This window comes from Erpetoichthys calabaricus, chromosome 11 (genome assembly GCF_900747795.2).
Source record: "Erpetoichthys calabaricus chromosome 11, fErpCal1.3, whole genome shotgun sequence".
Lineage (NCBI taxonomy): Eukaryota > Metazoa > Chordata > Cladistia > Polypteriformes > Polypteridae > Erpetoichthys > Erpetoichthys calabaricus.
In genome coordinates, this window is record NC_041404.2 from 153,794,744 (window position 1) to 153,815,258 (window position 20,515).

Here is a 20,515-nt window from a genome sequence, read left to right on the forward strand (position 1 = left end):
CAGATGTATGGCAGATGAAATTTAGTGGAAGAAAATGTAAACTATTACATGTGGGAAATAGAAGTGTTGCATTTGAATGTACACTGGGAGTTGTGAAACTTGTAAATACCCCTTATGAGAATGATCCTGGAGTTGTTGTGAGCTCATCAATTTCAACTTCCATACAGTGTAGAGAAGCCATTAAGAAGGCTAACAGAATGTCAGGTTATATAGCACCCTGATGTGTGGAGTACAAGTCCAAGGAGGTTATGCTCAAACTTTATTACACACTGGTGAGGCCTCATCTGGAGTACTGCATGCAGTTTTGGTCTCCAGGCTACAAAAAGGACATAGCAGCACCAGAGAAAGTCCAGAGAATAGTGATGTGGCTGATTCCAGGGCTACAGGGCATGAGTAATGGAGAAATATTGAAGGAGTTGAGTCTTTTCAGTTTAAGCAACTGCAGATTAATAGTTGGCATAAGTGAAGTATTCAAAATTATTAGTACAGCAGATCTAGGCTCTTACTTTATAATGAGTTCAACAAGAACATGGGGACACAGGTAGAAATGTGTTAAGGGTAAATGTTATACATACATTAGGAATTATTTCTTCATACAGAGAACTATAGACACATGAAATAAATTACCAAGTAGTGTGTTGGACAGTAGGACTCTAGGGATATTCACAACTGGACATGATGTTATTTAGAAGAATTCAGTGGATACGATTAGTAAGCTTTGTTAGGATAAATGGACTATCATCATCAAAATGTTTTCTGATGTTTTACTGTACAGGAGCCCTTGGGTATAAAAAGGGCAGCAAGTAGCTTTCCATTCACCTACTTTTAACCCCACTTAATCAAATGGATAGGCAGCAAGAAGATCAAGGATGTATTTTTGTTTTTCGTAAAGAAATTAAGTTCTCCAGTCTGCTTAATCTAATTTGTGGTCACACACATGCAGCAGTACTAGATGCAAGTCTTTAACAAACTGAAAATGGGTACTAGTTCATTTCATGACTCAAACACATAATCACAATCATTAACCCAAACCTGCACAACCTTATGGATGTGGCAAGAAAACTGGAATATCCAGAGACAAACTGACATAGAAAACATCTGGCTGAGATCCTTTTGACTGTAGCATTACCCATTATGTCATCAAGGCTCCAAAGCGTTGAGTGAAAATGTTTTATTTATTTTAATATTTCAGACATGCACCAAACTTAGTGGAGCTGTCTTTCCCACTGATGCTGGTGTCCTCCTTGTGCTCTTTCTTGGGTACCTTTCTTATGTCCAATGTGAGCTTTTGGCCTGGTACCACAGAGATAGCTGCTGGGTTCATTCCAACCAAAGAGGCCAATTGCTGCTTTGGACTCCAAATAAAACAACTTTTGCTTACTTCTTCCAAATCTGGATCCAGTGTTTGATTATTTTTTGTGGAATTGTCAAAGGAATTTTATATTTTAAACTGATCATTTAAATGTAAAAGCTGGCTTTTCAAAGGTTCAAATTCTCTGGGATCCAATAAGGAAAGTGCCAAACCAGGATCAGCAAAAATTTTGATGTCCTGCTGACAACACCTCACCGCACATATGAAAATGGCCCATTTCTTGTTTTAGTCTGGCTTCTTCTGAAGAGCTTCTGCTCACCTCATGGAGGTTGTGGCTGCTTTCGTAAGTCCAATTTGCGAGGAGATCACTAAAATCTGGAGTGCTAGGTGTGGGGAGCATACACACAGAATTGGGAGAGGGTTCAGTCCAAAAGGAAGGAGGTAGACTCCTTTTGCACATTGGAATGATCTGGTGGTACTTCTTTTCTCCTTTCTTATTCTCCAGACCACCTGGACTGACATACCTCCGCAGGCCATAATCGAAGAGTTCTGCCAGTGGTCCCAGCTTCTGGATGCTGTCCCTGTTGCAGACTGACTTCAAAATGTGACAACTGGCCTCCCGTGGTAGAGTGATAGCAGTACTGGTTTCTTCTTCCTCTGGGTCTCCAGATTGTGCCATTTTGATCAGATCTGCATAGTATTGCTCCCGTGCTGATTTTCCAGAGAAAAACCTGTCTTCATAAATGTCACATGCATCCGGGTCATCTTCTTTGCTTTTTTTACCAAAGTATCTCTGGATATCACAGTTAATGAGATCTATGAAATGCAAAAGCTGATAGGTCATTTCAGCGTTGCTTGGGCCAACATCATCTGTTGCTGTCCAGCTATCTCCAGCAGAGCTATGGGCATTGTCTCCAGTGTCAAATTCTGCCTCTTCCACTTGCCCATCTTCCTCCTCTTCCTCTTCAGTAGATGCATCTTGGAAATCCATGTCATCTTGAGGTTCAATAAAAGTACACAAAGGGAGCTGAAAATAGATCAGTCTGAAATCATTCAAGCTTCGTATGACTCCAGCTGCCATGCTGTCAACACCAGAGTTCTGTGAAAGGAAGAAATAGTCTATTAGGAAGAAGAAGTTCTGTTTATAATAAACCTACAAATATAGATTAAAAAAATATATTTAAATGCATTCTTGTGCAGCCCAATGTCAGGAGCTTGAATCTCAAGTCATTTTCCATGTGGAGTTTGAATGTTCTCCCTGTATGTGAGCGGGTTTTTCTTCAACACTCTTGTTTTTTTTTCTCCCAACATCTCAAAGATGTCCATATTGGTTCAACTGGTGACTCTAAATTTTTTCTGAAAGAGAAAATATTGGTGTTGTAGGAAGTGAAGAAAGATTTAACTTGGTAAAACAAATGATCTGTTTTGCCTTTGGTGATGCTGGCAATTTATTGAATAATTCGGTAAGGCTCTTTACTTTATTTACCAGACCTTTCTTTCGGGTCTCCAGCTGTTAGGTTTATAGCAAGATAACTACAGCACGCTTATTTTTAAGAAATGGAATAATATCTTCAAATCTCTCCACAGATATTAGAGTTTAAGTCTGGACTTTGGCTGGGCCGATCAAGGACAATCACAGACTTGTCCTGATGCCACTCAAGTGTTGTCTTGGCTGTATGCTTCAGGTCATTGTCATGCTAAACTGTGAACTGTTGCTCCAGTCTGAGGTTGTGTGCAATCTGGAGCAGGTTTTCTTCAAGGACTTCTCTGTATTAGGCTGCATTCATTGTTCCCCCCTTTGAGTCTCCCTCTCACTGCCACTGAATAGCATCCACACAGCATGACGTTGCCAGCATCATACTTCACTGTAGGGATGGTATTAGACAGATGATGAGCTGTGCCTGGTCTTTGCCAGACAGAGTGCTCGGAGTTTAGCCCAAAGAGTTCAATTTTTGTCTCCGAGTTCTTTAAATTGTCATATGCCTTTTACTCAAGAATGACTTCCATCTAGACCACGGGTGTCAAACTCCAGTCCTGGAGGGCCGCAGTGGCTGCAGGTTTCATTCTAACCTTCTTCTTCATTAGTGACCTGTTTCTTCTGCTAATTAACTTCTTTTACTTTAGTTTTAATTAACTTGACTCAGGCCCCTTAGTTATTTCTTTTTCCTTAATTAGCAGCCAAACAATAATGAGACACAAAACGAGCTGCCACATGACCAGCTCCCCTGTGCCCATCACACAATATCTGAAAAGAAAGAAAGGTGATGGTCTCAGTAAGGTTGATCTCTCAGGTCACCATCAAGTGACAGTGTTCTTAGAAAAAAACGAAAAAATCAACTATTTTGGAAATGTCTGCTGTGGCAGAATGAGAGCAGCAGCAAGCAATGGAATTAAATAACGGGTTTAATTAACAGCAAGAATCAGCCTTTCATTAAGAGATTGGTTGGAGTTTGAAATTCCAGCTTAGCTGGTCATCAGTCGGCTCGTTTCACATCTCATTTCTGTTTGGCTGTCATTTAGTGAAGAAAGGAATACATTCAGAGGACTTAATACTTAAAAACAGGGCTATTAAAATGAAGGGAAAGGAGTTAATTAGCAGTGAAAACTGGTCACTGATTAGGAAAAGGGTCAGAATGAAAACCTGCAGCCACTGCGGCCCTCCACGCCTGGAGTTCGACACCCCTGATCTAGACACTCTAACATAAATGGCTGAATGATGGAGTGCTACTGAGATGGTCATCCTTTTGACAGGTTCCTTCATCCTTCATGTGGACCTCGGTCATCTCCCTGACCAAGGCCCTTCTTGCCCAGTTACTTGGTTTCACTGGAAAGCCAACATTAGGAAGAGTCCTTGTGGTTCCATACCACTTTTGTTTCACAATTATGTGATCCAAGAAACATTAACTTCTTTAGAAATGTTTTTTCATAAGCCTTGCCCTGATCTTTGCCTTGCCACAGAGAGTTCCTTGAACATCTTGTCTTAATTTTTGCCTTGACATGCAGTGTGAATTGTGGAATCTTCCAAATTTAAGTGTGTGTCTTTATTCACAAGTGGAGTCCAATCAATTTCTAGACACATCTTAAGGAAAATTGAAGCAATCGGGATGTGCCTGAGCATAGTTTGGATTGCCACATTAAAGGGTCTGAATACTGATATAAAAACAAAAGATTTCAATTTTTGACATTTAATAAATTTCCTAACCTTTCTGATAATGTTTTCACGTTGTCATTATGGTTATGTAGTTTAGATTGATGGGCAGGAATGGCAAATGTATCTGTTAAATCTACATTAGAATAAAGTGTGCAGAAAGAGAAGGGGTCTGAATTCTTTCTAAATCCACTGTATCGTTTTGTGCAAGGCAAGCCAAGATGTTATTAAATGTAACCCTTTCATCAGTCGAGGATTATTTTGTTCTTCACAATATGCTGTCACTTGTGAGCTTTGTATTAGATAGTTGGTGTTTAGTCCAGTGTCAGCGGGTGAGCACAAGCATGGCCATTTATGCTGACTTGGACTAATGATGCTGGATCATGGGATAGCAGCATGTGTCTGGGTTGTGGAGGAAAATCCCTGACAGCAGAGGGAAACAGGCTGATTCCACAATGAAGGCACCATTGACTCTGGTTAATATCTCAGCACTATGCTTTGAGCCATTCTTCCTCCGTCTCTTTCTCTTCTATATAACTAGGGGGCTCTGCCCCCTGCTTGCTTTCGCTCACCAACCCCTGGGTATGGGTAACCGGATGTACAACTTAAACAGATTGTTATTTTCATAGGAACTGTTACATATGCATAATAGAACTAACTATTTTACATTACAGTGAGTAATTAACCATATTAAAAAATAGTAAAACATAATAAATTGAAAGAAATTCATGTTTCATGTTGCGTTAGAAGTATTCGTTGAGTTAAACATTTTCATTCTGTTTGGCATTGAAATTAACATGCAAATACTTTTTAAACTTACACTTTTACTGTAACACTTCAGTAAAACAATATTTGGAATTAACTTTTTGTCAATATCGCATTGAATTTTGATTCCGTGTTTGGACTTACATCATGACAACACAACGTATAACTGCCGTGAGTGAATATTGTTTCTTTCTCTGTAATAAATAAACCGACTTTTTACATTACAGCGAGTAATTAACCATAGTAAAAAATAGTAAGACATAATCAATTAAAAGAAAATTATGTTTCATGTCATGTTAGAGGTATTCGTTGAGTTATATGTTTATATGTTTTCGTTCTGTTTGGCTTTGAAATTAACACACAAATACTTTTTAAACTTACACTTTTACTGTAATACTTGAGTAAAAACATATGCCAAACAATAAATCTTTTAATTCTCGCGGATGCACCTCTTCATTGGGAAGAAACACTACTTTTCCCTGATGGCAACACGAATTTGTCGATCTGCAAGTTTCTGACTTAAACTTTAAAGCAGAGCAATATCTACATACTTCTCTCATATCACCTATATATTCAATCTCTTTTCGCTGTTCCGTTATTTCACCGAGTAATAATTTCTGTTTGTTAGTGCTAATGCAATCTTTACTATCAGTTTTTTGTGCCTTTCGAATTTTACTACTTTCATAATCTTTAACCTGCTCTGCATGTGTATCGCGCAAATGTTTTTGAACCTCTTTACGACGTTCTACTTTGTTTTCTACTCTTTCTTTTTTATTTCAGTTCCCGCTTGGACCTGTTAGATTTTCAGTTCCACTTGGTCTGGGCTGATTATTACTTTCCTTATTTTCTGAATTTGCACATAGATTATTATTGTTTTTTTATTAATTCTTTTCTCTCCAGTGCTTTTGGGCCTCTTTTCAACACACTGCCTTTTCTTCTTCGCTTAGTCGTTGACATGTCATCTAGAACGTATAGAATTATTGTCCAGAAATTGGCTATTACGAATGAAACAAATAGATTGTATATATAACAATACTGTCCAGAAAAGCTTCTTATAAGGATGAAACAGAGGACTTTTCATAAATGACTTAAAATGTGGAATACGTAAAAATTTATAAGAGCTGAGAGCACAGGAAGTGTGTCTGACAAAAGCATTCACATGAATGAGAGGTGATTGGACCGTGTGCATGGTTGAATATGGTTGAGAGGAGTGCGGGACTTGAAAAAAATCTCCCAGCAAATTCTCATCTCGTGGGACTTGAAATTATCTCTCTGAAAAAGTCTCGTCCCAGGATTTCCTTTTATAATAGAGAGATGTAGTCAGTGATAGAACAGTTCAAATAACATCAATAGCGTTTTTGGTTTTATGAAGCACTGTGTGTTAGGCTAACTGCAATACTGGGAGTTTGCATGTTTTATGTGCTATAATGGACCGGTGCCATTCCAGGGTTGTGGCCCCCTATGACCCTAAATTAGATAACGCGAGTTTGAGAATGTTACTGTAAATTATACAGTACAAATAAATGTCAGTAACAAAAAGTCTGCCCACCCTGCTTGAAATGTCAGCTGAAATCAAAACAAATCTTGTCAGATCTTGTAACCAATCAAATTTAATTAGAAAAACAATGGACTGGTATTAGGAAAAAATATTTATTATAAAAATTGTTCATTTCCTTGTTTTCATGTAAGCAGACAGATTTATAAAACCTAAAAAAAAACAAAAACTATTGTTCTCCTTAACACTAGCAAATGGAGATTCTTCATTTTTTACATGTATGGTTGTGAGCAAAACCAAAATGAGATCTTGCTCGTTTTGTGAAACATGAATTTGATCTTAACAAATTAAATCACTGTAACTCATCTATCTACTTTTATTAAAGCTTAAACGAGAAACTGTTATCTGTCCATCTATTGATAATAATAGATTATTAGATATGAAAAGCACTATAAAAGAGATATTTTATTGTGCCTTTCATTTCTATCTGTCAATCATATAGGGCCTTTCATATCTATTAGTCTAAGAATTGAAATATCACACCTTTCACATCTGTCTGTCATCCTCCCAGCACATACAGGTCAGGTCAGGTCAGGTTGGGGAGCATGCACCGGTACAGCGTGTTGCCTCACTCACCACATGACGAAACAGCTCAAGATCCCAGTTGGCAACCACCAGGCAGACACGGTCCAGTCCCAGCCCCTGGAAATGACCCTCAATTTGCCACAGCCAGGAGTTACGTGGGCATCCTCTTGGCCTGGTCCAGCCACTCAGGTCCTCGGCAATGAAGATCCTGTGATCACCCTCTGGGAATCTCGCCACACGGCCATAATGATGTAATTGACGCTCCCTCACAATGCAAGTAATGTGCTTCATTTGGGACTCCATGAGAAACACAAAGTCAAACCAGTAGTACCCAAAGATTCTCCAAAGAGACACAGCACTGAAGGAGTCCAGTCTTCATCTCAGGTTCACTGGATAGCATCCATGTTTTGCAACCATATAGCAGAACAGGAAGAACCATGACTCTAAAGACTTGGACCTTTGTTCTTTTCAGGGATATCAGGAGAGCCACAAATCCCTTTTCAGCGACCTCGTGATCCCCCATACTCTCTCAATTGGTCTACTGCAGGGATCTCAAACTCCAGTCCTGAAGTGCTGCAATGGCTGTAGGTTTTCATTCTAACCCTTTTCTTTCCCATTGGGATTAATAAAGTATCTATCTATCTATCTATCTATCTATCTATCTATCTATCTATCTATCTATCTATCTATCTATCTATCTATCTATCTATCTATCTATCTATCTATCTATCTATCTATCTATCTATCTATCTATCTATCTTAATTAGTGACCTGTTTTTGCTGCTAATTAACTTCTTTTGAATTAGCTTTAATTGACTTGTTTTTTAAGATTTGTTCCCAGGAATTTCTTTATCGTTCCTCTGAATTGCTTCATTTATTTTCTTAAACAGAATTGAAATGCCAAGTGAGTGAGCCAACTAAGTCAGGTCCTCAAACTCCAACCAATTTCACTTCAACCAGTTGCTTAATTAGGCGCCGAGTCTTATTGTAAATTAAATCCGTTCTTTAATTCCATGGCTTATTGCTGCTCTCATGTACAATGGCATACATTTTCTAAATTGTTGATTTTTTTCTTTACTTTTCAAAGAGTACTGTTAAAATGTTTTGGGGACCTGAGCAAATCAACATTCCTGAGACCTCCATCCTTTTTATTTTGAGATATTGTATGATGGTTGCAATTTACTGGTCATGTTTTGGCTCATTTTGTATCTCATTATTGTTTGGCTGCTAATTAAGGAAAAAAAATTATTGGGGCTGAGCCTTTAAGAGCAAGTCAATTTAAATTAATTCAGAAGATGTTAGTTAATAGCAAAAACTGGTCACTAATTAAGAAAAGGGTTAGAATGAAAACCTGCAGCCATTGGGGCCCTCCCGGACTGGAGTTTGCGATCCCTGGTCTACTGACTTCATAGGAAGAGTCAACAGTCATCCCAACTGACTGGAAAATGGACTCCTGTGAAGTCAGCACATGCATCAATTTATAAATCTAGTACAGGAATAGAAAGAGTGCAATATATATGAGATGAGACACAAAAATAACTGGATTGGTAAAAAAATAATATTTATTGATGAATTACAGCATTCTAAACATTGTCACCTTCTATATACTCCCCCTCCCGATCTTTACAGCGCTCCATACGTATCTTCTATTGATTGAAACAGTGCTGGAAGTCTTTTTGCTTGAGGCTCTTCAGCAGGCTTGCCGTTTTTGTCTTCACTTCATCCATTGAAGAAAAATGTGTTCCCTTCACGTCACTTTTGATTTTTGGGAACAAATAAAAATCACAGGGAGCTAAATCCGGCGCATAGGGAGGACAGGAATGTTTTTGTCAGTCAAAAACTGCTTTACGGAAATAGAAAATTCACGAGAAATTTGATGTTGATTCACTGTTCGAATGTTTTCACCCGACATTATCGTGGCAACTTGTGTAGCGATTGTTGGTGCAAATACTGACTGGGCTATTCACAGGATATACCTAACTGATCAGCAGTTTGAGAGGGTGTATGATTCACGTCTGGCCGACCTCCAGATGGTTTTCCAGGAAAGCCCCAAGCCCAGTCTGTGTTTTTTTTGTGCCTCACCTCATACATTGTACTGGATAGCAGGCATGGGCTGGCCTCCAGGCCTGGTTGGTTTAAGACGCCTTACCTGGACAGCAGGCCATCCCACCAAATAAGCAGGGTGGTCTCTACTGCAGCCAGAAAATGGACAGGAATGGATATGCTGGCATCCCAGAAGGACTTGATGAAGGATTCTTAACCAGCCAGTACAATGGAGGGACAGGGGAGGCAACTTACTTGGGTTATTTACTTCCCTAAAATTCCAAATGGCAGCATCCCTGGGTTAAAGTACCTTAACAGATACCCACAGGACATGTTGGGAACTGTAGTCCCGTGGGTCAGCCCAGTTGGATTTCAAGGGTGCCACTAGGGGGCATCAAAAGGATTAGTGCTCCCTACATCATGGGACCTCAGGGTGCCTGTTCTGGATAAAGCAGCTCTGGTACAGTGCAAGGGAGTCAGAGTCAGGAGAGGAGCTGGACAACACTCATCTGGAGGAATGAAAGGAAAGGGAGAAAGGAAGAGAAGAAAGGAGGAATTGGTCCTGTGCTTGTGTCTGTGAATGACCTGTGAAGGTATTTCTTAAAATAAATTATTATTTGAACCTGAGACTTGTGTTTGTGAGATTGTGTTTGGGGGTTGGAGTTCTGCAATGCCCCCAGGTGGTCACAACATATATATGTGCACAGTACATGTAAACAACAAATGAATATCTCCAGAAGGTAAGGCAGCAGCAACCAGTATAATAAAGTAAAATAAGATTATTTGGCACTGGGTAAAAGAAAACAAATAAATAAGCATGCATGGCAACTCAATTCAAAATAATAAAGGGATTATTTATGGCTTTCATAATTAGTATAACACAAGAATATCAAAGCATTTTCTTCAAACGAAAATACTATTATCCAAGCAGTTTACAAGAGACATTTAAAATACAGACTTCAATCTCAGCAGAAACAAGAATGACAGTGGTCAAATATCTGCAGTATCAGTAAAATTTAAAATGATTTATAGCAAACAGGGAGGCTGCTGGAATGTAGCTGACATAAGTGAAGAGGGCACATTTTTATTTTTGCGTAGCCAGCATTTCTTGTGCCAGCTGTTTTCCATTTTTTTTTTTTTTTTTAGAGTAACCACTTCAGGCTGGACTGTATGCCGCCTTCGGAAATACCAGTCACAGTTATGATAACCTTCAGAGACCCTAACAGTGTGTGTGAACTACTCAGAAATGTCAGCAGCAGGAATAAATCTTAAAAGGTTAAGTGCAATTCACATCCCATACAATGACTGTGACACTTTTGTTTCATTTGTTGTCTACAGGGCCTACTTTATACTGTTATATGGTAAATATGAATTGAACATTCAGAACATTATCTGTTGCTGAATTGGCTTTTTTCTGACAGGTACTTCTGAATTTCATGTTTTGGACTTGACACCTCTGCACTTCTGCAACTCTCTGCTGGCAGGAGTACCAAGATGTGTCACCAAGTCACTGCAGATGGTTCAAAAGGCAGAGGCACATCTAGTGTTCAACAAGCCGAGGTGGGCACATGTCACTCCTCTTTGCAGACCACTACATTGCTTCCCTGCATGTATTCAGTTCAGATCCTTGATGCTTGTCTACAGAATATGGGCCACCACCCATATGTATGGAGACACTTGTGAACTACTACACTCTTTCTCGTCCACTCATGTCAATATCTGGTGGCATCAAATCCCAATCCAGACTCTTTTCATCTGTAACTCCTAGCAGGTGGACGAGTTGCCCACCTGCATTCGAAATTAGCCTTCCTCAATGTGTATAAGAAGAGTCTGAAAGCTTTCTTGTTTGGTAAATTTCTCTCTTAACTATTTATTAGGTTCCTGTAACCAAGGAATTGTAACTCACTTGTGTTTTGTTCTGAGCTCTTCTTGTGTGATGTTCAATTTTATAACTTTCTGCAGCACTTGTTCCTAAACAGTCCTCCCAGACTCATGCTCACTTGTAAGTTTCTTTGGAGAGAAGCATCTACAAAGCAAATACATGTAAATGTGCATAATGCAAGTGTGCTGGACCCCCGTACTGGCAGCTCTGGTCTTTGTCTTATGCCCAATTTATCATCACGCATGTTCACTTACATTACAATATGGAAGCTTCACATAGACAGCATCTAATTCAGCTAAACAGCACACCAGAATTTAATATGTGCTTTCTGAAAATATTGTTTCTAGAACTGGGTTGTGGATATAATAATAATAGTAGTAACAATAATAATAATGTCAATTTGCTGAGCCCACTGTCACAAGTAAAGAATTGTGGAGAATTGCGATTATAATCATCAGCCTTCTGCTTTTTATTTACCAAATCTTGATCAAAGACTGTATGTAGTGTAGATCATCCACAGCAATTACTAGAATTAAGATGTGTCTATTTTATTTTGCATTCAGTAAAGCCATCATTTTAACCCTAAGCAAAGTTTTGAGCTGGTGAAGAAGTGTCAAAAAATCATTTAATTTCAATCTACAAATTTAAAGGAACATACAGACAACATATTAACATCTAAAGTAAAGATGCTTATTAAAAACTCTCCAAAGGACTTACCTTGATTATTTTTGCAGAAAACCCTTAGCAATGAGTGTCCGTGGCTAATATTTCAGTTAGTTATGTGAGTCAGAATTTATACCTTGACATTATGGTTGAGTTGGAGGGGGGGGGGTTGGCATGTGTGTTTTGCTAACAAATATTTGATGGCCGTATTGTCTTAGCGGACTAGGCAAACAGAACATTGGTTTATTTTAGCACCCAGCAACCAGGGAACACTGGAGAAAGGAATAGCGGGATAGAAGATTGGCGTCACCTTAATGGCCTGCTTGCCAGGGAATTCTCAAGTGCTTTTCCTGTAAATCCTGCTATCAAACTCACAGCCCCAGATGCCCACTGCCTTCATTGCAAAGTATGCCTTATCAGTTGGCTTGTGATCTGGGTTCCAGATCAAGGATGGGGCCAAACAGGCGTAAAATTAAATTACATGCTATTTTGACTCCTGGAGTACGCTCCTTTTTAAAAAGACATCATGCTTATCACAAAGGCAGTGTACTAAAGAGGTCACTTGGCTTATGATGATGAAAAAAAAAACAACTGCTTCATAATGGGGTCTGGCCATCAGTAAGTGCATAAAATCAGCCCACAAAAAGGTGTTTGCGAGAAGATGGTGTAGTTCGTATAGTAAATTCTTAAAAAAGAAATTCTATGGAAAGCCATGCTTTTCTAATACACCCATGTCTCCAGCAGGGGGCACTTGCTACCTGGAATGGCTTTCTTTATTGAAATGCAGGACATAATTGAACCTGCATATGCACCCCTTCAGCAACCACGATGGAAATAATCAGCCAAGAGAAATTTGGCACAAAAGGATATATAGTTATATATACATTATATCGCTCTATTATAAAAGGAAATACTGGGGTGAGACTTTCTCGGAAATAATTTTAACTCCCGTGAGAGATAATTTCAGGTCCCATGAGACGGGACTTTTTGCCAAGTGATTTTGCCAAGTCCCGCCCTCCTCTCAAACATTTACAACCATGCCCACGGTCCAATCACTTCTCATTCTTGTGAATGCTATTGTCAGACACAGTTCTTGCGCTCTCGGCTCCAAGTGGGGTCGGAAATAAAAGACAAAGAGTAGAAGACAAAGTAGAATGTCGTAAAAAGGTTCAAAAACATTGGTGCGATGCACATGCAGAGCAGGTTAGAGATTATGAAAGTACTAAAATTTGCTAACAAACGGAAATTATTACTCGGTGAAATAACGGATCAGCGAAAAGAGATCGAATATATGGACATAGGTGATATGACAGAAGTATGTAGATATTGTTTGGCTTTAAACTTTAAGTTGTAGACTTATAGATCGTCTAATTTGTGTTGCCATCAGGGTAAAGTAGTATTTCTTCCCAATGAAGAGGCCTATCCGTGAGAATTAAAAGATTTATTGTTTGGTGAAAGTGAAATCCACATACACAAGCAGCAGAGACGACAAGTGGCTGGCATGTAGCGCCGGCTGGGGGTTTGGTGAGTGAAGCAAGCAGGGGGGAGAGCCCCCGCTAGTATATATATAGTTATATATATTTAACTTGCTTGAAAATGCAAATATATAAACTTTATGGACCCCTGTCCTCCTGGAGCTCCTGGCCAGAGCCCATTGTGCCCATACGTTAAGACGGCCCTGTGTAGATACAGTGCAGGCCGAAGAGAAGCTATTGGAGCAATACAATCATAGTCCAGTTATTCAGTAGAGAATGGTGATAAATTTACGTTCAGTTCTGTGGAGCGCAGGTGGCATTCTTCTTGCAGATGGCTTCTGGCTTCTAGATGTTTCCTCGCAGTTATAACTACTCACACATTTTGCATATTTAGTGAGCATCCTATGAAACTTGCCAGGTATGGATAACTACCTGTGCTATGTTATTTATGGACTGTGTTCTTCTAAGAGCCAAATAGCACATTTTTACCTATCTGTGCATAGTGAACCTGCTCTAATCACTCATGGTGTCTACCTGAAAGTGATGGGTCAGGCCTGAGGTCCCTACCTGAAATAACTGTCCTCACATCAGTTACATGTATGCTAAACAATCAGGCTCATGCATCAAAATTATCAAACAGTTATTTTTCAGTTCTATTTAGAACCTTGGCCGTCATCACTAAACAGAAGCATTGATACCTGCTGAAACTGTATCTAGTAAGCTGTTCTTTTATAAAGTTTGCCTCTCAAGCAAACTCCATCCATCCATTTTCCATAAGGGCTTATCCAGCACAGGGTTGTGGGGCAGCTGGAGCCAATTCCAGCAAGCATTGGGCACACGGCAGGAACAACACACCTGGAAAAGGCACCAGTTCATCACAGGGTGAACACACACACCACATACACGCATGGGCCGGTTTAGTATAGCTAATTCACCTGCCTTGCATGTCTTTGAACTATGGGACGAAATTCATGTAGACATGGGGAGCACCCAAGATGCGAATCACAGCCTCCTTTTAAGTGTACTCTGTATTATTTTTTAGCTGCATGTGGTCTTCAGGGGGCGGCACGGTGGCGCAGTGGTAGAGCTGCTGCCTCGCAGTAAGGAGACCCGGGTTCGCTTCCTGGGTCCTCCCTGCGTGGAGTTTGCATGTTCTCCCCGTGTCTGCGTGGGTTTCCTCCGGGTGCTCCGGTTTCCTCCCACAGTCCAAAGACATGCAGGTTAGGTGGATTGGCGATTCTAAATTGACCTTAGTGTGTGCTTGGTGTGTGGGTGTGTTTGTGTGTGTCCTGCGGTGGGTTGGCACCCTGCCCGGGATTGTTTCCTGCCTTGTGCCCTGTGTTGGCTGGGATTGGCTCCAGCAGACCCCCGTGACCCTGTGTTTGGATTCAGCGGGTTAGAAAATGGATGGATGGATGGTCTTCAGGACAAAAAACAACCTGAAGACTCCCTAGCAGTTTTATTACACTTGTGAACTTGGAGAGGCATCAGCTAACTCTTAGGAATTACACAGTGAAGTGGGCGTGGACCATCCTGTCCTACCTGTCCTACTGGCTTTCGTAAGAAGACACTGGTAATACCATGTCTTCACTGTGTCGCTGGTATATGAGTCTTATTAATCTTTGTCTTGATAAAATACCACCAGAAGGGCAATGTTTTTAGTGAAAACTTTCAGCCTTGCCCCCCATTGCTGAGGTGTTTCACTTGCACGTTGTTTAGCCATGGCGTTTGCTTAATCTGTGTCATTAGCACAATGTTGTTGTTGCGCAGTGGTGTTTTGTGCACACAGGTCTTTCGTAGTGAGAAGTGAGGGGCATGCATGTACCATCTAGTGGTTGTGGTTGAGTGTGAGCAGAGTGGACTGCTCCATACACACACACATGCACACACAAAGGTCTTTCATTTATATACATACGTCTAATTATAGTGTCTTTCAGAGTGAGAGGAAAGTACTTAACTATGGAAGCTCATTAATTCCCTTTGAGATTAATGAAGTGTATGTAAATCTAATATAATGACATTAGAAGACATCAATTTTTATAGCCCACATTGATACAAATCTATAAATACTAATAATTGTGAATTTCCCCTTAGGATTAATAAAGTATCTATCTATCTATCTATCTATCTATCTATCTATCTATCTATCTATCTATCTATCTATCTATCTATCTATCTATCTACAGTAAATAAAATGCGAGAAGCAACCACGAAAGGGGCACCTGCACACTCACAGTTTGCACACAATTTAGCATTAACAGTTTACATAAATGCTTAATTTTGGGTAGTGTGAAATTCTAAACATGGATGCAGTTATTGTGAGGGATAGTCCAGTGGGGACTGGAATTGCATGGAGTTTGCCATAGTGCTGGGCATGAGCTGTGGTGTAAGGTGCCCCAGTGGATTATAAATTGATAGTGTGTGGCCACTAGGGGGTGCACCAGCTCCCCAAACTTGACACAGACAGGCAGAAGGTGCAAGTCCAGTAACACTGATGTTTTATTTCTTTGCTGGTGGAAACTCTTTACTTCGTTCTCCAGCTACACAGCACAGTACACAAGGACCACAAGGTGCCAGGTCTGGGGATACATGAGTAGCCTGAACCAGGTTGATGCCAGAGTCCTTGATGAAGTTCACCGTCTTCTTGGAACGGTGCACCGGTGCATTGTTGTGGTGAAGGAAGAAGTCAGAAAGATGTGGTTTGGGGTGACCTCTCTTTGTAGCTGTTTGAAAACCAGGGTCAAGCACACTTCCATGTAGGTGTCTGATTTCACTGATGTCACCGTCTACCCCACTTCAAATGGGATCACTTCCACAAGGCCATCATAATGGAAGAAGGTAGTGAACATGACCTTCACCGTTGACTTCACTTGTTAGGCTTTGACAGGAGATGCCTGGCCTTTTTAAGCCCACACCACAGACTGTTGCTTGATATCAAGTCTCATCTCTCGTCACCAGTTTCTTGAACTTTGACAATTTTTCATCAGCATTATCCCTGAGGGGCGGCACGGTGGCGCAGTGGGTAGCGCTGCTGCCTCGCAGTTGGGGACCTGGGTTCACTTCCCGGGTCCTCCCTGCGTGGAGTTTGCATGTTCTCCCCGTGTCTGCGTGGGTTTCCTCCGGGCGCTCCGGTTTCCTCCCACAGTCCAAAGACATGCAGGTTAGGTGGATTGGCGATTCTAAATTGGCCCTAGTGTGTGCTTGGTGTGTGGGTGTGTTTGTGTGTGTCCTGCGGTGGGTTGGCACCCTGCCCGGAATTGGTTCCTGCCTTGTGCCCTGTGTTGGCTGGGATTGGCTCCAGCAGACCCCCGTGACCCTGTGTTCGGATTCAGCGGGTTGGAAAATGGATGGATGGATGGATTATCCTTGAGAAATGTCTGGCAGAAATCGACTTAACAATCTTCTGCCTTGAGGAGGCAATGCATCCATCTGGCAGATTTCTTCATGTAATCCAACAGCTCATGAAGATGAAAATAGAGAAAACTACTACTATAAAGGATGGAACTTACAAAGACAAAAATGACAAATGACTCCCTCTTTGAAAGAATGCACATCAAACCTTTGGTTCAAATCATGCAACAAATGCAACTCAAATTTATTGGACACTGCCTTAGAAAACCAATGCCATTAATCAATATGTTCCCTATGAGCCACTTGGAAACTAAAGAAAAGAAGCAGACGCAGACCATGTTTTGTCATATAACACCTACATTGGTAAAATAGTAAATGTCACCAATGGTCAGCAAGATAAGGGAAGCGGCTTCCAAAGACTGTAAAGGTTTAACAAACCGTATTTGTAGTTGAGTGATTATGTACAATATATGTATATCACATACATATATACATACACATTAATATCTTGGTTAAATCCTGTGAGAGCCAAGCTCCTTCATTATAAAGATGGCATAAAATGTGCTATAGTCCATTTGCAAATTCAAGTACCAGTCTGCTAGTACTTTTCAATACAGTATAGAGTTATATACCCCTGCAATCCTTGTGGCCTCTTTCTATAAGTAGAATAATATCAAAGAGTGTTTTCAGAAATTTTGTTCCTGTCTTCAACAATAAGGCAAAAAGTAAAATGGAAATACAATGAGAAACATAAAGCTCAAACATAACATTTTTAAACTTCACCCTGTGGCTCCATTCAGCTTATCAGTACAGGTTGTTGAATTCTTATCCTTCAGGTGGAGTGTTTTACTCGCTTGCCCAGAATGAACAAAACATCCTCCTTTCTCACTTCCCATCTCTCCCCTGACCACTTCCATTTACTGCCACCGGTGAGCTTTCTTGGCTTACAGGCGCAACAGGCCTGAAATCCCTTAAAGCACAGCCTCTGGTGTCCCTTGCACTTCAATAGTCATTAAAAAAGCCATGTCTCTTGGATAGTCTCCATGCACAATCCTATTTGTCATATTAATTTTATATTTGTAAATCTTCACTGTAGAACTTAGTCAGTAAGGCTTATGCATGCATTGTGAATTTCCCATTGGGATTAATAAAGTATCTATCTATCTATCTATCTATCTATCTATCTATCTATCTATCTATCTATCTATCTATCTATCTATCTATCTATCTATCTATCTATCTATCTATCTATCTATCTATTTGACCCTTAGAACTCTCATATCATCAACCAATATACATGCTCAAACGAGGTCTGTCTGGAAGAAGTCCAGCCATTGCTAATATAACAAGAACGGTTTGTGTGGCATCGATGTAACCTGGCAGCCAAGGAGAGTGGACTGGAAGGCACATGTGTGAACAATGATGACTAGTCAGCGGGGGCGCTAGACACCATTGAGTGAACATGTGTACTGTGTGGCCATTGCATTCAAAATGACTGAGCAAGTAGAGCAACGAATCTGCATCAAATTTTGCATTAAGCTTGAATGTTCATCCACGGAAACTATTCAGAATATTCAGAAGATTTCCGTGGGGACAATGCAATGAGTGACGAAACATCAAATCAACCAGGTGACTCAGCCCCACAGCAGCCCAGATTTGGCACCCTGTGATTTCTGGCTTTTCCCAAAACTAAAATCACCTTTGAAAGGGAAGAGATTTCAGATTGTTGATGACGTTCAGGAAAATGCAACGAGGCAGCTGATGGCAATTCCAACAATAGATTTTGCAGAGTGTTTTGTGGAAGAGACGCTGGGAGAACTGTGTGACGTCCCAAGGTGACTACTTTGAAGGGGACTGAGGCATCATTGTCCTATTTACAGTGCTTCTTGTATCTTCCTTAATAAATGTATCTATTTTTCATAGTACATGGCTGGATACTTTCCAGACAGACCTAGTATCTACCTGTAAATCATTGAGTATGTCACAGGTAGGTCAATCTATCAATAAATCAATAACTGATAGGTTTATTGACCATACTGTCTGCCTTCTACTGACTTATATATTTCCAGGTCAACTTGGTCCCTTCACATGAAGATATCAATTGTTGCCTCTCATCAGCCAAGCAGCTTTTGCAACTTCTTGCTTCTTTGTAAGTTTTCTCCCAGGGTACAAATCTGTCTCTTTATCTTTCTGTTCTGGTCTGCTGATCCTGATCATTTCCCATCTAAAGATCCCTGAAAAGAACCACCATCACCTAACATGTCCTGCTTTCTCCCACTGGCATGCCAAGTTGACACTCTATGCCAGTGGGGGTTTGTCTCCTCTGGATGTCCAGTGCTTGACTTTGTCATACAAATGCACACTTGATTATATGCCGTGCCTATTTCACATACTTGGAAGCTTTTACATTTTATTGTTATAAAGCTTTGATTCACAGTGGATTTAATTTGGCTTTTTTGACACAGATCCACAGAAAAAGACTCTTTAATGACAAAGCGAAAAAAGATGCCTGCAAAGTGGTCTAAATTAATTACAAATACGAAAGACTGAGTAAGTATTCACAAGTTCAAATCGATATTTAGCAGATGCACCTTAGGCAGCCATGACAGCATTGAGTCTGTGTCCTCAGGTCTCTCTATAAGATTTGCATATCTGGACACTGTAGTTTTCTCCATTCTTGTTAGTTGCATGGTCATCTTGAGTGAACAGCCTTTGTCAAGTCTGGCCATAAATTCTCAGTTGGATTGAGATCTGGACTCTGGCTCTGCCACTCCAGAACATTCACATTGCTGATTTTAAGCCATTCCTGTGTACTTTTGGCTTTCTGCTTGTCGTTGTTATCTTCCTAGGAAACAAATCTCCAAAGGTGCAGGCTTCTTAAAGACTAATCAGGTTTTGCTCGCGGATTTCTTCATATTTTGCGGCATTCATTTTACTCTCACAAGTCTCCCAGGACCTGCTACAGAGAAGCATCCCCAAAGTCAGATGCTGCTACTAACATGCTTCACGGTAGGGAGAGTGTGTTTATGATAATGTGCAGTGTTCAAACATTTAATTTGATGGCTAAAACACTCAATTTTTGGTCTCATCAGACCATAAAACCTTTTTTCCAGCTGACTTCAGAGGCCTGCATGTGTCTTCTAGAAAATTCTCTGTGCATTTTTCTAACAGTGGCTTTCTTCCATAAAGCTGTGACTAGTGAAGCACCCGGTCAACAGTTGTTGTCTGCATAGTCTCTCCAACCTGATCAACTGTAGCTTGTAACTCCTTCAGAATTCTCAGAGGTCTTACTGGTCCTCTTCTTGCACAATCATTCAGGTTTTGTGGCCTCCCTGCTGCTTCATGCTCTTTCCATTTCTTAATGACTTACTTAACTGGATATTCAGTGACTTGGATATTTTCTTGTTTCTATACTCTAATGTGTGCTTTTCAAAGAATAACTTGGAATGTTTGTTTGTCTTCATTGTGTAGGTTAGGCCATCATACTGACTCTCCACGGGGTGGCCCTACCACATTCAGATGCATTTACACAATACAATCGGTAGCGCTGCTACCTTGCAGTAAGGAGATCATGGATTCACATCCCGGGTCGTCCCTTCTAGGAGAGTGCTTTGAGTATTGAGATACGCGCTATATAAATGTAAAGAATTATTGTTATTAATCAATGATACCCCAGATACAATAGGTGATCTCCATTGAACTAACTATTTGACTTCAAAAACCAGTTGGCCACACCAGTGATGGTTTAGGTGCATCATGTTGAAGGAAATGAGGAATCCATATTACTAAACGAGAA

General features: G+C 40.3%; 1 protein-coding gene across 1 annotated transcript; it reads right to left on the reverse strand.

The window, feature by feature from the left end:
• Positions 1 to 746: 746 nt before the first annotated feature.
• Positions 747 to 2,403, reverse strand: percc1 (proline and glutamate rich with coiled coil 1). The gene has a single exon (XM_028814630.2). The coding sequence runs from the start codon at positions 2,391 to 2,393 to the stop codon at positions 1,530 to 1,532; it is 864 nt and encodes a 287-aa protein (XP_028670463.1). The 5' UTR covers positions 2,394 to 2,403; the 3' UTR covers positions 747 to 1,529.
• Between the last annotated feature and the right edge of the window lie 18,112 nt (positions 2,404 to 20,515).

What these genes read in the sequence shown, in the direction of transcription:
- percc1 (XM_028814630.2), bottom strand. Translation starts at nt 2,393, where the DNA reads ATGGCAGCTGGAGTCATACGAAGCTTGAATGATTTCAGACTGATCTAT.